We start from the raw sequence: 19,859 nt of genomic DNA on the forward strand, positions 1-19,859 counted from the left end.
AAATATTTAAATCAATGTGGCTTAAAGTTAACAGAGAAAAGCACCAGAGTTGAACTGGGAGATTCAGAGAGGTGTTCTCTCTACATTCAGACTGTGAATCTTTTGGATTTTTTTCCAGCATTGTTTATTGCCTTGTGTCCTGCAAATTAAAGCCACTACAGAGAAGGGATCCTACACAAGACGAAAAGAAAAAATGAATGATGTTAATGAAAATTAAAGTAGCCTAGATTTGTCAGTTTGCTTAATTTTTCATCTCCAAGTGCATTATTGTGTGTATTAGTCGCTCAGTCATGTTCAAATTTATGCGACCCCATGGACTATAGCCCACCTACTCTAGACTGTAGCTCCTATGTCCATGGGATTCTACAGGCAAGAATACTGGAGTGGATTGCCATGCCCTCTTCCAGGGGATCTTCCCAAAGCAGGGATTGACTGCAGGCGGACTCTACCATCTGAGCTACAAGGGAAGCATTATCAGTTCATTGATAAACCATGAATGCTATCCACAAAGGTTTTGATAATTAGAGAGTCTTTACATAACTCTGTGACATAATGACCACTGTAAGCCGGCATCTAAAACAAAAAGGGATCAGGTCTCCTGGATTTCATACTATTTAATATGTATTAATGGGGCGGGAGGTGGGAGGGAGGGCCAAGAGGGAGGGGACCTATGGCTGATTCATGTTGATATATGGCAGAATCCAACACAATATTCTAAAACAACTATCCTCCAATTAAAAATAAATAAATTTTTAAAAATGTATTCAGTGCCCTATCCATTATCCACCTGTCAACAAAAGTACTCATCTGAGAACTAATTCAGTTGAAGTTCTGCACTGTAAAATATTTGATTGCATTAAGTGACAGACACATTGAAATGATAACAAGTAGTCAACCCTGTAACATATTCAGGGTCAAGGGTGTTACATTTGATCAATTCCACTTGCTGAGCATACCCGGTTCTTTGTGTATTACCAGACAGGCAGTAACATTGCCCTCATGTGTCCATGGTGACTTCTGAGAGCAACTCTTAAATTTAAGAGTTACCTCTTTTAATCAACTATAGTTTTCATCTAGATTATATTCTCAATTTACCCTGAATTATATTATCATTGTGTTAATTTACTTTTTGCCTCAACACAAGGTGAAATTTATTGGCCTAAGGCAAGGGAGGTTTTTATTTCAGCGGTAGGGGTAGGCTGGAAAGGGATGTAAAATCTGAGGGATATGGTAATATAATTAAAAATTAAAGGAAAAGAGAACAATACCAGATTTGAATACCAAAAAAATTTGCTAATAATAATAATAATAGTCTATGTAACAGTGTAACAGTGAAAGTACCCTGCTTCAGACAGCCATTTTGCTTACCTGGTCTTAGTCTCCCCCCTAAAGCTGTGTTAACCGTCTCTTCAGACACCATTTTTAATGTTAAATTACAGTGTAAGTTACCCAGAATAAGCATCAATTCACATCTTAGTGATTCTAGTCCAGTCATTAAAATACACAGTTTCAAAGAAAATTTCTACTGATTCAATTAAATCTTGGTGGGATTCTGAAATCTTAGCTAAACACTACAGCCTACTTCTGACTAATGAACATTGAAAGATTTGACACAGATTTAAGTAAGTGGGTAAAGAAAGCTGTTATTATTTTAAGCAAAATTAAAACAGATGGGAGAGACTGACACACATATATTCAGATATATGCCTGCCTCACATTTAATCTTTTATGAATGGCTGATCCCAGATGGTATGGGATTCAGAAGCACAGTCTGATAATACAGCATCCATTTTCCTATTATTCCTATGTATGATATCAGTTATAACTTTTTTATTTGGTAGATAATGCAAATATCATCAAAAGGAAAGAAACCATCATGAGAACTTCTGATATTCTGAAAACAACGTGTTGGTCGATTGGTCTAACCAAGTCCAAACATCCAGCCACATCCTCCATCATTCAACTCATTTCAGGTTTGGTACTACTATGCCACATTCACACAAATGGTGGTTGGCTGGGTGATAAGACAAGCAAACACATTATGTCGACAAGTATCAGTCAATCTCTCATTAAGCACTGAACCTATAAAAGGGGTGCACCCTCCCCTGAGCTCTCACAGCATGGCACCTGCACCTCATCTGGAAGATCACATTTTATGTGGATAATGATAAAAAACAAGAGAAATACAAAATTCTAACAGATCAGCAACACAGCTGAGTTTGAACTGCACAGGGTCCAGTAACACGTGGATTTTTTTTCCACTAAACACACACTACAAAACTACACGATCTGCAGCATTGGTCGGATCCTCAAATTTGGGGAGAAAAGGCTATGAAGTTACAGTGTGCGCTGTGCTCAGTCCTGTCTGACTCTGCAATCCCACAGACTGTAGCCTGCCAGGCTCCCCTTCCCATGGAATTCTCCAGACAAGAATACTGGAGTGGGTTGTCATTTCCTTCTTCAAGGGATCCCAACCCAGGGATCAAACCTCTGTCTCCAGCATTGCAGGTGGATTCTTCACCCATTGAGCCACCAGGGATGCTCTCAGGCGATACTAAATGTCTTCCCAGTGATCAAGTGAAAGTTATTGTTTACTATTGACAAAACTACTTCTCCAAGTACAGTATGGCCCACAGAATTTAAATCCAGTAATGCTCTCATTTAGATTATAGGGATCTGTTCATAAGAGAAAATAAATCTTAGTTATCACTGAGCGATATGGTTTTTCTCAATACTCCTTTCAGCTGTTACAAATGAACGGGCCCCTACTTGTCTTTGGAATCTCAGAAGGGCTCTTTGTTGTTGGTTGAGTATTGTCACCCCATGACCCTGGAGGCACAGGTGTGTATGGGAATGACTGGTCTGATTTTAAAATGCTCAGGCCTCTGCATTTTCTGTGATTGAACGAGGATCAAGAAGGGACGAGATCATCAGAGTGACCTGGTATAGACTTCACAAGCGAGGAGTCCTTGGCAGCAGCCAAGGATAAAGCATCTTTGGAGAAACAGTCTTGCTGGGAAGTTGCTCCCCCTCACCCCTGCTCAGTCCACCCCCAGCTGGGAAGGGTCATCCCTGGCAGCTGTTATCATAAGGAGAGGGAGGCCGAGCTGACAGCAGCTGTTACAAAGATAATGAACAGAAATTCCAGGAAGAGGGCTAGGCCCAAGTTAGAGTGCTTTCATGAAAATACATGAAGTCCAGGGGTTGGTGTTGTGGATGGCCAATAAGGATACTTCAGAACTATAGCTGGGGTGGCTTTACTCCTCACAGGGTAGGAAATACTGTAAGGTGGTTCTGCTCTCCTGACGAAAGAAGAAAATGCAAACTGCTGGTCAAGACGAGGCTTCCCAGGGAAACGGATGATGCAGACATAACCATTACTGGAATTGTCTGAGGTCTTCCTGCTTCCCTTTGACAAAGCCAGAAGACTGCTCATCTCAGTGATACTTTTGTTTGGACATCACTGTCTTTGTGGATGTGAATTCAGATGCTCTGAGACAGCTTTGTCTTTTAAAGTCTGGAGCTTGCCAGTCCTCCAGACAGAAGAGCATATGGTTAAGAGTTTGGAATTTAGAGTCAGATAAACATGGATTTGAGTCTTTCTATATCACATCAGCTGTAAAACCCAGAGCATGTTACTCCCTTTCTTTGTACTTTACAATACTCACTTGTGAAATATGATTAAAAGCAGGAGTTATCTCACAGAGCTGTTGTGAGAATTAAATGAGATGACAGGTACAGGGCCTAGCCCGATATTCTTATAATAAACATTCATTATTATGACTTTATTAAGAATAGGCATGGTTCTTACACTTGTACCCCAGGAAAAAAGGCTCTGAAAGAGAATTAGGGTTTTGTTTTGTGTGAGGGACTGATTCTTTTAAGGACTGAGAGTCTGCTGACATATGTTGATCAAAGTTCCATGAAATTTGGTGCCATAAAGTTCAGAACCCACATAGGTTCCAGAAGGACCTCTGGATGGAGGTGTCTAGAAGGTCATCTGACAGATGAGCCTGGACTTTGGAGAGGACTGAGGTTACAGATACAAAATTGCACATTTCCTCCAGGGAAACGTGAGTGTGCAACTGAGTAGGCTGGGCTCTGCAATGCATCCATGTTTACTGTGTTCTGAATAGGGTGTTGTAAGAGCTGGCGTAGTTTAAATGTCGAAAAATTTAGCATTCACAGTGGTCATGGTTAAAGCTGGTTCTTAGATTACACACACAGATAACTGAACTAGGGGCTTACTCAAAAACCATGTTTAACCAGAGGCTGGCTTATCATGTGGGTTGTTCTAACACTTCTTGCCAGCTTCTCTCCACTGCTACTTATGTTTGGGGAATGCAAATTGATATTAATATCAGGAATGTAAAATAACCAAAAGCTAAATTTTCTGCAGAAAAAAATGCTATCTTTTTTTCTGATAAGGTCAACCAAAGTTACAATGCTACTAAAAGGGGAAATCTGAATTTGGTCTGGCTCTCGGTGCTGTACACTGGGCCAGTCTACTGAACTACAGAAAAGTCAAGTGGCAATGTCTTTGTCCAATTTTCATTCAGTTCAACATAGTTTAGGGGATTTGCCTTGAGATGTTATCTTTGACCTCTGGATTATTTAGAAGCCTATTGTTTAATTGTCAAGTATTGGAGATTTTCCTGGTATCTTTCTGTTACTGATTTTTAGTTTTACTTCACTGTGGCAGGAGAACACACTCTGTATGTTTCCAATTCTTTCACTTTTATTGAGGTTTGTTTTATGGTTCAGGATACCACGGACACTTTAAAAAAGAGTATGCATTTTGTTGTCCGGTAGAATGGTCTATAAATGTTGATTAGATCACCTTGGCTGATGATATTACTGAGTTTTTCTATATGCTTGATGATTCTCTATCTGCTGCTACTGCTACTGCTACCGCTGCTAAGTCGCTTCAGTCGTGTCCGACTCTGTGCGACCCCATAGACGGCCTCCTACCAGGCTCCTCTGTCCCTGGGATTCTCCAGGCAAGAACAATGGAGTGGGTTGCCATTTCCTTCTCCAAATCAATTGTTAAGAGAGAGGGGCTAAAGTCTCCAATTATAATTATGGATTTCTATGTATCTTTTCATTTCTGTAAGTTTCTGCTTCACATAGTATGTCTGTTGTTTACTGTACATGCATTTAGGGCACTTTCCTTGCATGAGTTCCACTCTATTGAGCTGCTTATCTTGATATTCTTTTCCTTGGACTCTGGTAGCAGCTGAACTGCCTTCCTACCCTCCTCAGGCCTGCCTAATGGGTCTGTAACTAGGTAGGAGGAAAAGGAGGAAGAGGGGGAGGAAGAGGGAGGATCAGTATAGCTTTGTAGATTTTGAAGAAAAAAAAAATAAAGGAGAGGTTGGAATAAAAACTTGGAGTTGGTTTTGGGAAGCAATCAAATCTAAAGAAAAGGTCAAGCCACAGATAAATACAATTTCATTTTCTCTCTCACCTGTGGATTCTATGAAATACCCTCCTAACAGGATAGTCACCACAAAACTTACAAACTAGCAATTAAGTTTCATCACTAAGTCAAGCTCAATCATTTATAACTGCAATTAATTTGTTCAACAATTTGGTACCTGATAAATGCTTGGCATTACCAGAATCTATGTCTTATAAACCTGGTATTTAAATTCACAGATACTTGAAGGGTAATAGTTTCTTTTTCTTTGGATTTCAGTGGTAATCTTTCCTAAAACAATGACTCTTAAGCCTATGACTTTGTGTTGAACCAGTGAGTCATGGGGTATAATCAAACAATAACTTTTTCCTCCCTTTCCTATACCTGGTATAATCTTTATGAGGTTACTTCTTTTCCTGCCACCTCAGATAAAATCTCCAACAAATAACAAAAAGTTCTCTGGGCACTTTAGTCTCAAACATAACTTCAGGTCAGCAAACTAAAATGTCTGTTCCCATGTATAGTAACAAACACTGGATGGTGTTTAATGCAAAGCTTCTTTCCGCCTCCCCTAGTGGGGAAGGGACAAGACCAACTTCTCTCTTTCCCAGACTATGGCTTCTCTTCGTCCATCCCCCTCTTGGCCGCTTCTGCATCCCCCAGGACTGAAGAGAAGAGGGAAAAGCAGGACACGGAGGGGACAGGGACAATGGTCTTACTGACGGCACCCTTCTGGCAGTGATCCTCTGACTGGGTCAGATCTTTAAAACTGTCTCTTGGATGCTTACTCAGGTTCTCCAACAATTTCCCAACTTCCCTGGGTGAGAGCCCCTCTTTGCTGGTAGCTCACATTTTCCTCTCCATCCAGGCACCCTACATCTCCCCACACTTACAGGCAGCCCTCTTGAGTAGCATCCAGCAGAACTCCAGGCCAGCTCTGGCCCCTGGCTCACATTTGGACATGGGAAACATACTCTCTTGACCTGTCACTGGTGGGGGTAGAGTATTTCTCAATCACAGGCCTCTTTATTTAACTTCCCAGCAAGCAAGCTTAAACCAGAGCCATTCAGTCCTCTTTAGATTCATCACATGCCAGTCCACTCAGCTCTTCACACTGTGTGGGATACATATCAGATATCCAAGCAATCTCCGTGAAACTTCTTTGGCTGGGCTTGGGATCAGGAAAAAGGATACTTTCTCTCATGCTGTAAGGTCAGGGGAGTAGTGGGGAGATCCGAAGCACAACTATCTGCTCTCGGACCTTCAACCTCTTCAAGGGGCCAGGGGGCCATGGGGTACAAACTACTATCTGACTTTGACATGTGGGGGCAATGGTTCCACTGTTCTGAGTTCTTGACTGAAGGTGGAATTTGAAATTGTTCATATTAATACATCCTATGGAATGGTTCTTTCATCGGTTGCCAAATTCATTCATGGTAAAGCCAAATTTTTTTCTTTTTTTGCTCTATTACATAGAAATAAGTGGAACATTCTGTCACAATTACTGCCTACTTCGATGTTCTGAACATGGGCTCATATCCAAATTCTGATTCAAAATTTGTGGCTTATATTTTTATTCATAGCAGTAAGGAGGCTGCCAACAGCATCAAAATATCTGTGCCCACCCTTCTGCTCCCTCCCTTAAAAAGAGTTCCCTGTACGATTTTATGTTCCTCTTCAACTGAATTAACTAGAAGGAAATACAAGACTAGCATTGTTGAAGTTTTCACTGCCCATTGGAAGTCTGCCTGCTGGAAGGTCATGTCCACCCTCAGGTCCATCTCTTAGCAGTACTTCTGGGGACAGAAAAAAACCATCACAGACTGGATTGGGGCTGGGGTTCAAGTCAGTGGGTTTTCATCATGTCCTCAGCTGACTGTTAAGTAGCTCTCTTTTTTTTTTAAATTTAACCCCCCTTTTCTATCCTGCTTTTTTAGTCTTGAAAAGCTTAATTAGTCACTGCCAGTGTAAGCACTGGAGAAGGAAATGGCAACTCACTCCAGTGTTCTTGCCTGGAGAATCCCAGGGATCGGGGAGCCTGGTGGGCTTCCATCTATGGGGTCGCAGAGAGTCGGACACAACTGAAGCAACTTAGCAGCAGTGTAAGCACATCTTATACAGAGCCAAGTGCTAACAGTTTACCGAAACCCTGTGATAAATACAAGACACACTTAAAAGCAGCATCATTTTAGTGCTTTGTTGCCCAAGATACAATTACCTCCAGAGAATCCCAGAAACTCCTAGAATATACATGCAGGGGCATCATGTTGCCCCTGTATACTCTTAAAGTTGAAGTTCAAATTAGCTCACAACAGTGAAAGAGGGAGAAGGTCCCAAGCCAAATTCCAAGTAGAATCTTGGACTGAATTTAGTCCGAAGCCTGGCGTTTTCAAACAATCTCTCTAAATTTGTGTAGATAATTGATGTAATTATATAGGTACATATATTCTTCCATCTCAGTAACAAAGCCACAGAAGTCTTTGTTTCACAGACAAATCTTCAACATTACAAAAGAAAAACAGGATGCCCATATAAACTCACAAATTCCAAATAGGGGCATGACTCTGATTTTTCTCTCCAGAGTCGGTAAGAACACATTCCAGATAAAGAAAAAGGGAGGCACAGGGCTCTCCTTTGCCAACTCCCTTCCTCCATTCAAACATAAGTTTTATTCAGACACAAGATGCTTTCCTAGCCAAGTCTCCATACCGCTTTGACATTTTGATCCCAATTGAATATGACTGATCACAGCTCTCAGCATACATTTGTGGGCAAATTTTTGCTTGCACACACAGTACATATATCTTTGATCAAGACCAGCTGAAAACACTGGCCTAAGTAGGCAGGCTTGGCAGAACACTGAACCTTGGCTATTCTATTAAGGCTAAGGGTTCACCCTACTTTCTAGAAGTACTTTGCTCATGGAATGAATTCAATATAACTTTCTATAAGGAAAATAGAATGAAAACAACCTAAATAATTTCTGTTCCTTTTTGATTACAGCAAAACAGACTGAACACAAAGTATGGTTTACAAACTCAAGCTTATGATCATACACATGAACCATAAACCATGAATGCCAAGTAAACACAAAGTTAAGTGTCAGAGTCAAATAAAATATGCATTAAATTTAATGATACGAATTTAATGATATGCATAATCACAGAAATTGCTCTCTGGGAAGACAGGCAAAAGAGAAATTTTACCAACCTCACAAATCTGCTGACTCTGATGGCCACCCATCCTTTTTAATTCTACTCCATCCCCAAAGGACAAAGGCCCTACTAGGGAAGGCCCAGGACCACAAATACTCATTTACTCTCTCCACTCCTCCCACAGGCCGCAAACACAGGCTAGGAAGTGTGACCTAAAGAAAGGCCTCCCTGCAACTCCCTGGTGCTCCAATGCTTACAACTCCACACTTCCACTGGAGGGGGTACAGGTTTGATCCCTCGATGGGGAACTAAGACCCTGCAAGTCTTCTGGCATGGCCAAGGGGGAAAAAAAACCCCAAACAAACGAAAAGAAAGATCTCCCTGCATAATTCTTGCTCAGAGGCTCAAAGAAGCCATTAAGAGCTTCCTGAACCATGTCTTTCCTCGTGGTAATTCTAGCATCTAACACAGCGGATTCAACTTGTAAAACAGATAATCTCCCAGGTGCTTGTGTCATGAGACAAGGGAGAAAAGAGGCATGGCGGTGGTGAGTCTTAGAAATGTACCTCCTAGGGAATGCTAGTTAAGTGGCTTGCTTTCCTAACATTTAGAACTCAAAGAAATGGGAGCTTTACGGAATATGAAGGCATCTTGCTAGTGAGAAAGTTAAAGTCAGAAAAGATGTCCTTCAAAAAGTCCACTTATTGTTCAAAAATAGGCCTTACTTTCATCACAAGGAAAAACACATTTTCCTTCTTTCTTATCTATATGAGATGATGGATGTTAACTAAGTTTATTATGGTATTCATTTCACTACATATGTAAGTCAACTCACTATGCTGTATACACTAAAATATACCGTGCTGCGTGTCAAGTAGGTATACAATTGCCAAAAGTCATTATCACTTTGCAAATCACATAGTGTTGATCTAATGAAGGAGATAATTTCATTATCATATAGAACGTGTGAAACTTTCTGTAGACAGAAAATCTTTTCACTGGATAACAGAAACAATGGCCCTGAAATGACTTCCTGAAAATAACGTGCAATAAATTATTAACGTAGAAACGAGGTGTTACAGGGTAATCATTCTCCAAGTTACTACATAATGAGATTAAAGATGAACTCATCAAAGTAGTTTTCAGTTCAGTTCAGTTGCTCAGTCATGTCCAACTCTGCAACCCCATGGACCAGGCACTCCAGGCCTCCCTGTCCATCAACAACTCCGGGAGCCTACCCAGACTCATGTCCATTGAGTCGGTGATGCCTTCCAATCATCTCATCCTCTGTCGTCCCCTTCTCCTCCTGCCCTCAATCGTTCCCAGCATCAGGGTCTTTTGCAATGAGTCAGCTCTTCGCATCAGGTGGCCAAAGTATTGGAGTTTCAGCCTCAACATCAATCTTTCCAATGAACACTCAGGACTGATCTCCTTTAGGATGGACTGGTTAGATCTCCTTGCAGTCCAAGGGACTCTCAAGAGTCTTCTCCAACACCACAGTTCAAAAGCATCAATTCTTTGGCGCTCAGCTTTATTTATAGTACAACTCTCACATCCATAAATGACCACTAGAAAAACCATAGCCTTTACTAGATGGACCTTTGTTGGCAAAATAATGTTCTGCTTTTGAATATGCTGTCTTGGTTGGTCATAACTTTCCTTCCAAGGAGTAAGCGTCTTTTAATTTCATGGCTGCAATCACCATCTGCAGTGATTTTGGAGCCCAGAAAAATAGTCAGTCACTGTTTCCACTGTTTCACCACCTATTTGCCATGAAGTGACGGGACCAGATGCCATGATCTTCACTTTCCAAATGTTGAGCTTTAAGCCAACTTTTTCACTCTCCTCTTTCACTTTCATCAAAAGGTTCTTTAGTTATTCTTCACTTTCTGTCATAAGGGTGGTGTCATCTGCATATCTGAGGTGATTGATATTTCTCCCAGCAATCTTGATCCCAGCTTGTGCTTCATCCAGCCCAGCATTTCTCACGATGTACTCTGCATATAAGTTAAATAAGCAGGGTGACAATATATAGCCTGACATACTCCTTTTCATATTTGGAACCAGTCAGTTGTTCCATGTCCAGTTCTAACTGTTGCTTCCTGACCTGCATACAGATTTCTCAAGAGGCAGGTCAGGTGGTCTTGTATTCCCATCTCTTGAAGAATTTTCCAGTTTGTTGTGATCCACACAATCAAAGGCTTTGGCGTAGTCAATAAAGCAGAAATAGATGGTTTTTTTGGAATCTCTTGCTTTTTTGATGATCCAGTGGATGTTGGCAATTTGATCGCTGGTTCCTCTGCCTTTTCTAAAACCAGCTTGAACATCTGGAAGTTCATGGTTCACGTTTTGCTGAAGCCTGGCTTAGAGAATTTTGAGCATTACTTTACCAGTGTGTGAGATGAGTGCAACTGTGCAGTAGTTTGAGCATTCTTTAGCATTGCCTTTCTTTGGGACTGGAATGAAAACCGACCTTTTCCAGTCCTGTGGCCACTGCTGAGTTTTCCCAATTTGCTGGCATATTGAGTGCAGCACTTTCACAGCATCATCTTTTAGGATTTGAAATAACTCAATAATACCTGGAATTCCATCACTTCCACTTGCTTTGTTTGTAGTGATGCTTCCTAAGGCCCACTTGACTTCACATTCCAGGATTTCTGGCTCTAGGTGAGTGATCACACCATCATGATTATCTCAGTCATGAAGATCTTTTTTTTGTACAGTTCTTCTGTGTATTCTTACCACCTCTTTTTAATATCTTCTGCTTCTGTCAAGTCCATACCATCTTTGTCCTTTATTGAGCCCATCTTTGCATGAAATGTTACCTTGGTATCTCTAATTTTCTTTTTCTAGCCTTTCCCATTCCACTATTTTCCCCTATTTCTTTGCACTGATCACTAAGGAAGGCTTGCTTATCTCTCCTTGTTATTCTTTGGAACTCTGCATTCAAATGGGTATATCTTTCCTTTTCTCCTTTGCTTTTTGCTTCGCTTCTTTTCACAGCTATTTTTAAGACCTCCTCAGACAGCCATTTTGCTTTTTTGCATTTCTTTTTCATGGGGAAGGTCTTGATCCCTGTCTCCTGTACAATGTAATGAACCTCTGTCCATAGTTCTTTAAAATAGCACAAAGTACTTTAAAATAGCACAAACTTTCAAGATTATAATAACAAACTCTGAAATAAAAGTTCATATGTCCAACAATGACAGATGGTTTTCATAGAGAAAACCAATGAAAGACAGCTATGTGTTAAGCACACTTTGGAATGCAGGTTCATATGAATAGTTACAGTAGTAAACCTTTATTCTGCCTCTGATTAACACACACACACACACTTTGTGAGGAGTCTTTCTTTTGTGGGATCTAAAAAACTCTATTTGCTGACAGGTCTAGATCAACTTCTAAGACTGGTATTAGAAGGAAGAAGTGATACTGCCTTAAGTCCTACCAAGATTTTGCCCTATGTCAAAAAGCCTTGGGTGGTAGTAGAGCTTTGACCAACAATGTGGTAAAAAAAATAATAATAATAAATTTTTTTAAAAATCAAGGTTCCTGATCATGGCCCCACTTTCTCCACTGACCAGAGCTATGACTTTGGACAACCCAGTAAATCCCCCTGTGATACTGCAAATCACAGTTTGCTCACTGCAGCCATGAAATTAAAAGACGCTTACTCCTTGGAAGAAAAGTTATGAGCAACCTAGACAGCATATTCAAAAGCAGAGACATTACTTTGTCAACAAAGGTCCGTCTAGTCAAGGCTATGGTTTTTCCAGTGGTCATGTATGGATGCGAGAGTTGGACTGTGAAGAAAGCTGAGCGCTGGAGAATTGATTCTTTTGAACTGTGGTGTTGGAGAAGACTCTTGAGAGTCCCTTGGACTGCAAGGAGATCCAACCAGTCCATTCTGAAGGAGATCAGCCCTGGGATTTCTTTGGAAGGAATGATGCTAAAGCTGAAACTCCAGTACTTTGGCCACCTCATGCAAAGACTTGACTCATTGGAAAAGACTCTGATGCTGGGAGGGATTAGGGGCAGGAGGAGAAGGGGACGACAGAGGATGAGATGGCTGGATGGCATCACAGACTTGGACATGAGTTTGAGTGAACTCCAGGAGACGGTGATGGACAGGGAGGCCTGGCGTGCTGTGATTCATGGGGTCGCAAAGAGTCGGACACGACTGAGAGACTGAACTGAACTGAAGATAAGAGACTGCCCCTTGGCCACTTAGGATTCTACTCTAAATTCAATTTAATTTAGAAATTAATCGAAATCACTGGCTTCCTACATCTTCCTATGGAACTGGGTGGTTTTAAAATACGTCCACAAATTCTCTGATACTCCTCCCTTTGGAAGGTGGAGTCAAGGCTTCACCTCTCTGGATTTTGTGACTATGAGAATGAACAGATGCAACAAAACATGAACTTCGAGGCTAAACCATTAAAAGCAATATGGTCTCTTCCTTTCACTTGCTAGAACTCTTGTTCACAGTCTCTCCTAGGGCAGACGCCTTGGGCAACGTGAGCACCATGTAAAACATCCACTTGTTCTGGAAACACCATGCTAGAGAAAACCACACAGAGAGAGAGAAAGGCCAAGAAACGTCAACAATTTGAACCTTCCTACCCAGGTGATTGACAAGTGAGAAAAGAAGCCTTTGAAATTATGCCAGCCCCAGACACCACCTGTAACCTCACAGGATATTAACTAGAACTGCTCAGCTAAGTCACATGTGGATTCCTGACAGAGATAATAAGTGATAAATGTTGTTTTAAGCCACTAACTTTTTAGGGTGATTTGATATGCAGACACAGTAACTGGAAAAGGAATAATGATAGAATTAAACTGGAGACAAAGAAAAAATGCCACCTCCAAAGTTAAGCAAGGAAATCTTTAGCATCCACAAGAACCTCAGAAAAAGAAGATTTGGAAGTCTGCAGGAATGATGAAGACAGGTAAAATTCACCAATAAATAACACAAAAGTCAACAGTAGAATAATCACCTCTTCATTTCCAAACTGGGTGGTCTTCATGAACACTTTCTGACAATCACAGTTAACAGAAATGTAGTAAGAATGACCCTAAGAGGAACCATTTGAAACCAGCAGCAAGGCCAAAGGTAAAGGACCTTGCTGTGGCATCTTTGAGTCATTTCCATGTAGGAGCTCACACTATTGCTCTCAGGCTTTCTGCCTTATGCCTTTCTCAATAAACCGCGCAGTTGATGAGGGGCAAGTATTTCCCTAAACATATTTCAAATAACTCTGAAAAGTAGAACTTCTCCTTCAAAAGGACAAGGAAAAGAGATGGAGTCCAGTAAGGAAGGTGACACCTATCACTGGATTAGAAAGTGAATCTGGGATATCCCATGTTTCCTGGTGAGGCTGAACCAAGGGTGATGATCAGAAGATACCAAATGGTAGCCTGCAGGCAGGATTCAGCCACAAACACATATTTTTTTCTTTCTAGCCCACCCAGTGTTTTCAAAACAGGAAATTCCACATAAAAAGCCTAGATTTGTAGTTTCTCCTGAAACATGGGAATTCTAGCAAACCTGGGTTTGCAGTACCACCTGGCTTCCATCAACTACTGCTGACTAGCTGTTTCTCCCCTTAAACAGACCTTCCCTCTTTATTTGCCACATTTCCCACCACCCGCTATTATTCCATACATGGGTTCACTTCACTTGTTTATTTTATATTTTTGTCCCTGTAGACATCTGAGTTTGCATCTGGTAACCTATACCAACAGAGGAATTTCAGACTCCAAATCAAGTGTTTCTTGATCACTATAGGTTTGAAATGTGGGCTGGTTTAAAAATTCCAGTAAATTCTGCTGTTACACTCTTGCCAGTTTCTTTCCCTAAACTATAGATGTGGGACTATGACAAACCAACTTGCCTAATGGTTATGTAAGCCATCTTATGACACTGTTATCAAATACTGGGGTGCTAAGCGTGATTCTGGAAATATATACTAAGCTTCTTTGATACATCCAAATTATCTTCAAAATAGAAACTATGTCTGTACCAGAGTCTAACATTCCTAGTCCAAGTTAATGAGGAAAAGAATCAATTGTTAGTTAGCTCTGAGATTAGAATGGGAATAAATGGAACAAAGAGTGCTACATATTATGAAGGGAAACAATTTAATCACTTGCCAAAAAATTGCCTGATCAATTTAATCCAGGTGATTTCTAGTGGGGGCTGAACTAGGCAGTAAGGGCCTTTGTTGAGAGATTCAGACCAGCATTTTCAGGTGTGGGTGTATGTGTGTGTATGTTAGAGAAAACAAATCAAAACAGCTCACCAATTCCAGACACTGTCTGTGGCCATAGGCAGCAGCATAATGTATGCTACTGTAGCCTTCTTTGTCCCGGATAGATGGATTTGCATCATGTTGAAGCAGAAATTCTAGACATCTGTAAGTATAAAGACGAGATGTTATTTCAGAAAACATCCCTAGACCAAAAGGGATAATCAATATTAATGTTCTCCTACTGTGAATGTGCCACAAAGAGCTTTGTGAATTGAAGTGTTTCTTTAAAGATTCTACAGCAATTAGGGTTTATATATTGGATGTTTTATGTGTATTTTGTGCATCTATCTTTATCTCAGCTTAAAATAGCCATTCTAGAATTCAGGAAAGGCTTTAGGAACTAGAAATGAAAGTTGCTCAGTCGTGTCTGACTCTTTGTGACCCCATGGACTATACAGTCCTTGGAGTTCTCCAGGCCAGAATACTGGAATGGGTTGCTGTTCCCTTCTCCAGGGGATTTTCCAAACCCAGGGATGGAAGCTGGGTCTCCCGAATTATAGGCAGATTCTTTGCCTGCTGAGCCACCAGGGAAGCCTAGGAACTAGAGGGAGGAACTTAGGAACTAGAGGATAATTAAATATTTTTCCCCTTTTCATCTTAAGATACAGGACCGGCTTGTCGTCATGATTACTAAATAATAAGTTTTAGAGCTCTGTGTTCAAAAGATAAGTTTTCAGCTTAATAAAGAAGTAGTCAAGGCATTGCAAAGGGATAAACCTCAAGAGGTGGGTTTATTTTTTAACCTTGCTATTGGAGATTCTGAGATCAAAAGGTTGGAAAATGAACATTTAAAAGACTAAGAAAACAATAACAGAAAAGAATCTAAGAATAGCTAAATCATAAAAAGACATAAGGACTGGGCCAACACTTTAAAAATATAAAAGATGAATTCAGTCACCACCTCTGAAGAAAGAGGCTGACACTGTACCACTAGGAATACAGACTAGAGTAAAATGATAAATAATAAATTTTAAAAGCCTTTTCTGACACAGTTGTAGCTTTTCTGGAAAAAAACAATCTTTGGAATAGGTCAGAGGAAGGAGTGTGGTACTGCTTTTGCTGAAGAGCCAGGACATGAGGGATGTGATGTGTTCTACTCAGGGCCTGCTGCAAATGGGACAGCCCTGCTGGTCAAAGAGGGAAGAGCCAGACAGGGAGCACTGCGATATATTATTTATATCAGCTATATTTCTTGACACAGGGACAAACATGTCCTTTACAAGGCCAGGCTTGTTCAAATTCATACTCAAATCAAAATCGTAAGATTCTAAATAGAAGCTTATATATTAAATAAGACCTCCCAATAGAAAATTTCTATACTTTACTCAGAAACCTTAAAATGACATTATCTATCTTTCAGTATAAGGCAAAAGGAGTAAATAAATCACACACAGAGACAGATATTAAAACAGACATTTTAATTTTTAGAAAACCTGATGAAAGAGAAATTTTTAAAACTAAGTACCTACATGACACATGGTTCATCCATAAAATGCTCTGTAATAAATCAAACTATTATTGGAGACCTGATATATCATGATGTATTTGCTGATTTGTACCTTAAAAGGAAGTCTTTTTTTTTTTTAATTTTCATAATGAAATGCCCATAGACTGAATCCCAGGTGTGACTCATTTTAAACTGAATTTGGCTCTTGAAATAAAATCACTCAATAGGGATAGCTTTCTTGTGGACACACAATCCCCAGCTTCTGAAAGGATTATATTCTAAAAAATCAGTTGATAAACTTAACATGTAATTTGGAAAACACTGGGAATTACACCCAAAGAGCTATTTAATGCAGAACATAGCTGAGCTATAACTGTCAATTCTGCTGTGCTTAGTTACTCAGTCATGCTTAATTCTTTGTGACCCCATGGACTCTAGCCTACCAGGCTCCTCTGTCCATGGGAATTCTCCAGGCAAGAATACTGGAGTGGGTTGCCATGCCCTCCTCCAGGGAATCTACCCAACCCCAGGATCAAACCCAGGTCCCCCGCATTGCAGGCAGATTCTTTACTGTCTAAGCCACTAGGGAAGCCCATAATTGCCAACAGTACTATTAGAAATAACAACTGTATTATAGAATGTGAATATTCTCCACATTTTTCCTAAGGGAAATGAAATCCACTTTTAACTGGGAATGCTTGTCTTTTTCACCACCTAGGGCCCTGGACTAGTAATTATGGCACCTAAGCCAGAAAATCAAGAGATGCGCATTAGAGCAAGGGTGTATTTGCACAAGGAAGTAGCCTTTAATTGCATGCAAAAGCTCCCTAGTAGGCTGGTCCCTGCATTCTCCTGCTTCTCCTGTTCCATCCCTCTCCACCAGCTGGAAGAGGGCTGCTCTGGCCCAACGTAAGCTTGTATTTCACTGGAGAAGGAAGTATTTGCTGAGGTGGCTTAAAATTTTACAGTCTTTGAATATTATTACTTTAATTTTGGAATATTAGGGCAAAACTGCGGTTATTCTGTTCTACTTACAGCTTTGTTTCCTGTGCCCACCCCGGTCACAGACAAAGTTAAGTCCCTACAACTTGCTCTGGGGCCTTGCAAGTGAGGGACTGAGTGCAAACTCTTAGAGCATTGCATCCCCTGCTCTCACAGGGGCAGGACACACAATGTCGGCACTGGGCATTCACGTGTTCATTCATTTAACAAAGAGTTGTTGACCGCCAGCTACACGCCGGGCACTGCGCTGGGTACAGCACAACCTTCTCGCCACGACTTCCAGTCCAGGAAGGACTCTCAGAGGATGAAACATTAGAGCTTCCCAGGTATCAACAGTCCTGGGTGCCGGCACTCACTTCATCATAGTAACAGCTGAATCTCTGTCAAGACACCAGAAAGGGGCAGGCAGGATGAAGGGGACAGAGCAGCTGTCTGCAGGTGGGGAGGGTGCTATTTGTAAGCCGGTGAGAGTGTCAGAGAGGGAGGGGGGAGTACAACTGGTGTATTTGGTGAAACCTCAAAACATGTATTTATAGAATCTGTTAAACAGTCATCCCCAGGTCACAAAAGGAGAGCCTGAGGCCCTCAGAGGAGGCTTTAGTATGTCCCCTGAGGCACATGACACACGGAAGAATCAGAAATGATATTTAAGACACCCGCTTCCAAAAACTGCTGCCCAATCACAGTGATGATCGCTGTAACGGTTTCAATTTTAGAAAGAGTGTGTATCTTTAGAAGAGTATGTATCTGGTATGAAAACAGCCTATTTGAAGGATATATTAAAAGAACAGTTTCTTCTTCATCAAAGGCAAGCCCACATCACTTCCTCAAGACCCCAAGGGAGACCCCAAAATAGTAAAGCTGGCCCACGTGGCAACCTGGAGCAGCAGACAAAGCATCAGTAACCACACCTTGTGCTTAAGCTGAGAAGAAACTTACAATGCAGCTTCCTTTTCCTTCAGCTCTCTGGCTCTTTCAAGTTCTTCCGAATTTTCATGGGCGTTTCCTAAGATAGTCTTACTTCTCAGCAAAGGGAAACAAAAAAAATTACAATTAGTGGCAAAATTGCTAATGATTTTGGTACAATTTACGTCTTAAGAATTGCCCCCCAACCCCACAGAAGCAAGCACTACTAATTTTTCATGGAGGATATACATGGTTCTCTCTAAGTACATCCAGTAAATCTTTTCTCTCCTAAGGAATCCAGTTAAGAACATGGTATTCCTAAAACTTCTGCCAAGGTATCAATGATTAAGGCAGCAATCATGCTGCCCACTCTTCCATAAATTTTCTAAACTCCCCAGGGAAAGAGAAAGTGATTTAGCTTAAAATTCCCTGACACCTACCACATTCCTTGCTGCCTCCTTGTCAGTTGAGCATTTCATTTATCCAGGAATGGGTTCCTAAGCACCCCTCATCTACCAGAGAAATTCTGCACCATCTAAGATTCCTATTCTAGATCTTAACAGATGAAGGATACTTATTCCTCATTCCATTCCAAGTGAATAGCACAGAGCCTGACACATAATGCATGTTCAATAAATGTTTTTGAATTAAGAACATGGGGCTGTGGGACCCTGAGGCTACATCAGACTTGTCAGTATCATATGAAGGAAAAAAAGCAGCAGTGTTTTCCAAACTGGAAATATGGATCATGATCTATGACTGAATTATGAAATCAATTTAGTGGGTTGAAGTCAGTAGGTTTTTTTTAATGAAATAAAAGATATCAAAATGAATCATACATAGCAAAAGTAAATAAGGTTTTATGAAATCTTTTTTCCATTTTCCATACATATATATAAAGCATATATACATGAGTCTGTATATTGCATCGTGATATAAAGTGAGTGTCAGTCACTCAGTTGTGTCTGATTCTTTGTGACCCTGTGGACTTTGGCCTACCAGGCTCCTCTGTCCATGGGTTTTCCCAGGCAAGGATATTGGAGTGAGTAGCCATTCCCTTCTCCATGGAATCTTCCCAATCCAGGGACTGAACCTCAGTCTCCTACATTGCAGGTGGATTCTTTCTTTACCCTCTGAGCCACCAGGGAAGCCTGGTGTGCAGGTAATTATCTAGTATGTTTGAAAGCCATTGCTCTACAAGAAAGGGAGTTAGCACTGACCATATAACTCAACACATCCATATAACTCAACAGTTCTCCAAACAGGATCACCAAAAAGTATTCCTATGAAGGAGGGCCTGATCCTCAAGTCTTTGAGAATGATATCATAAGCTGTGGGCATCTCTCCCACCTTTTCCCCTAGAACTGGTTCATTTATTTTTGCTTTCCATTCCAAGCCACCTAGAATCCAAACATGATCAGGGCAACCAACTTCCTATTTTCCAGCTTCTGAAAGAGCATTCATGCCCAGGTTTGAAAAATGTCTATTTTTAAAAATAAAATATTAATGCTGTATTTGAACACTATTGGGATTATGCATAGGTGGATATTTTTTACATGACATATTTCTCAGCAAATGTAAGTTTTACAGCAAATGAAGCATGTAAGTGATGA

The 19,859-nt window shown here is 40.7% G+C and overlaps 1 protein-coding gene across 3 annotated transcripts in view; it reads right to left on the minus strand.

The window, feature by feature from the left end:
* The window catches only part of ANKRD44 (ankyrin repeat domain 44), a 315,568-nt gene that overhangs the window by 60,676 nt on the left and 235,033 nt on the right, over window positions 1-19,859 (minus strand). For all 3 annotated transcript variants that reach the window (XM_069577913.1, XM_069577911.1, XM_069577912.1), the window contains exons 15-16: window positions 18,280-18,360; window positions 14,883-14,994 (exon numbers count right to left, since the gene is read on the minus strand). In XM_069577913.1, coding sequence (XP_069434014.1) covers window positions 14,883-14,994; window positions 18,280-18,360 — 193 coding nt within the window. The remainder of the gene's footprint in view (window positions 1-14,882; window positions 14,995-18,279; window positions 18,361-19,859) is intronic.

Source organism: Ovis canadensis, chromosome 2 (genome assembly GCF_042477335.2).
Source record: "Ovis canadensis isolate MfBH-ARS-UI-01 breed Bighorn chromosome 2, ARS-UI_OviCan_v2, whole genome shotgun sequence".
Classification (NCBI taxonomy): Eukaryota; Metazoa; Chordata; class Mammalia; order Artiodactyla; family Bovidae; genus Ovis; species Ovis canadensis.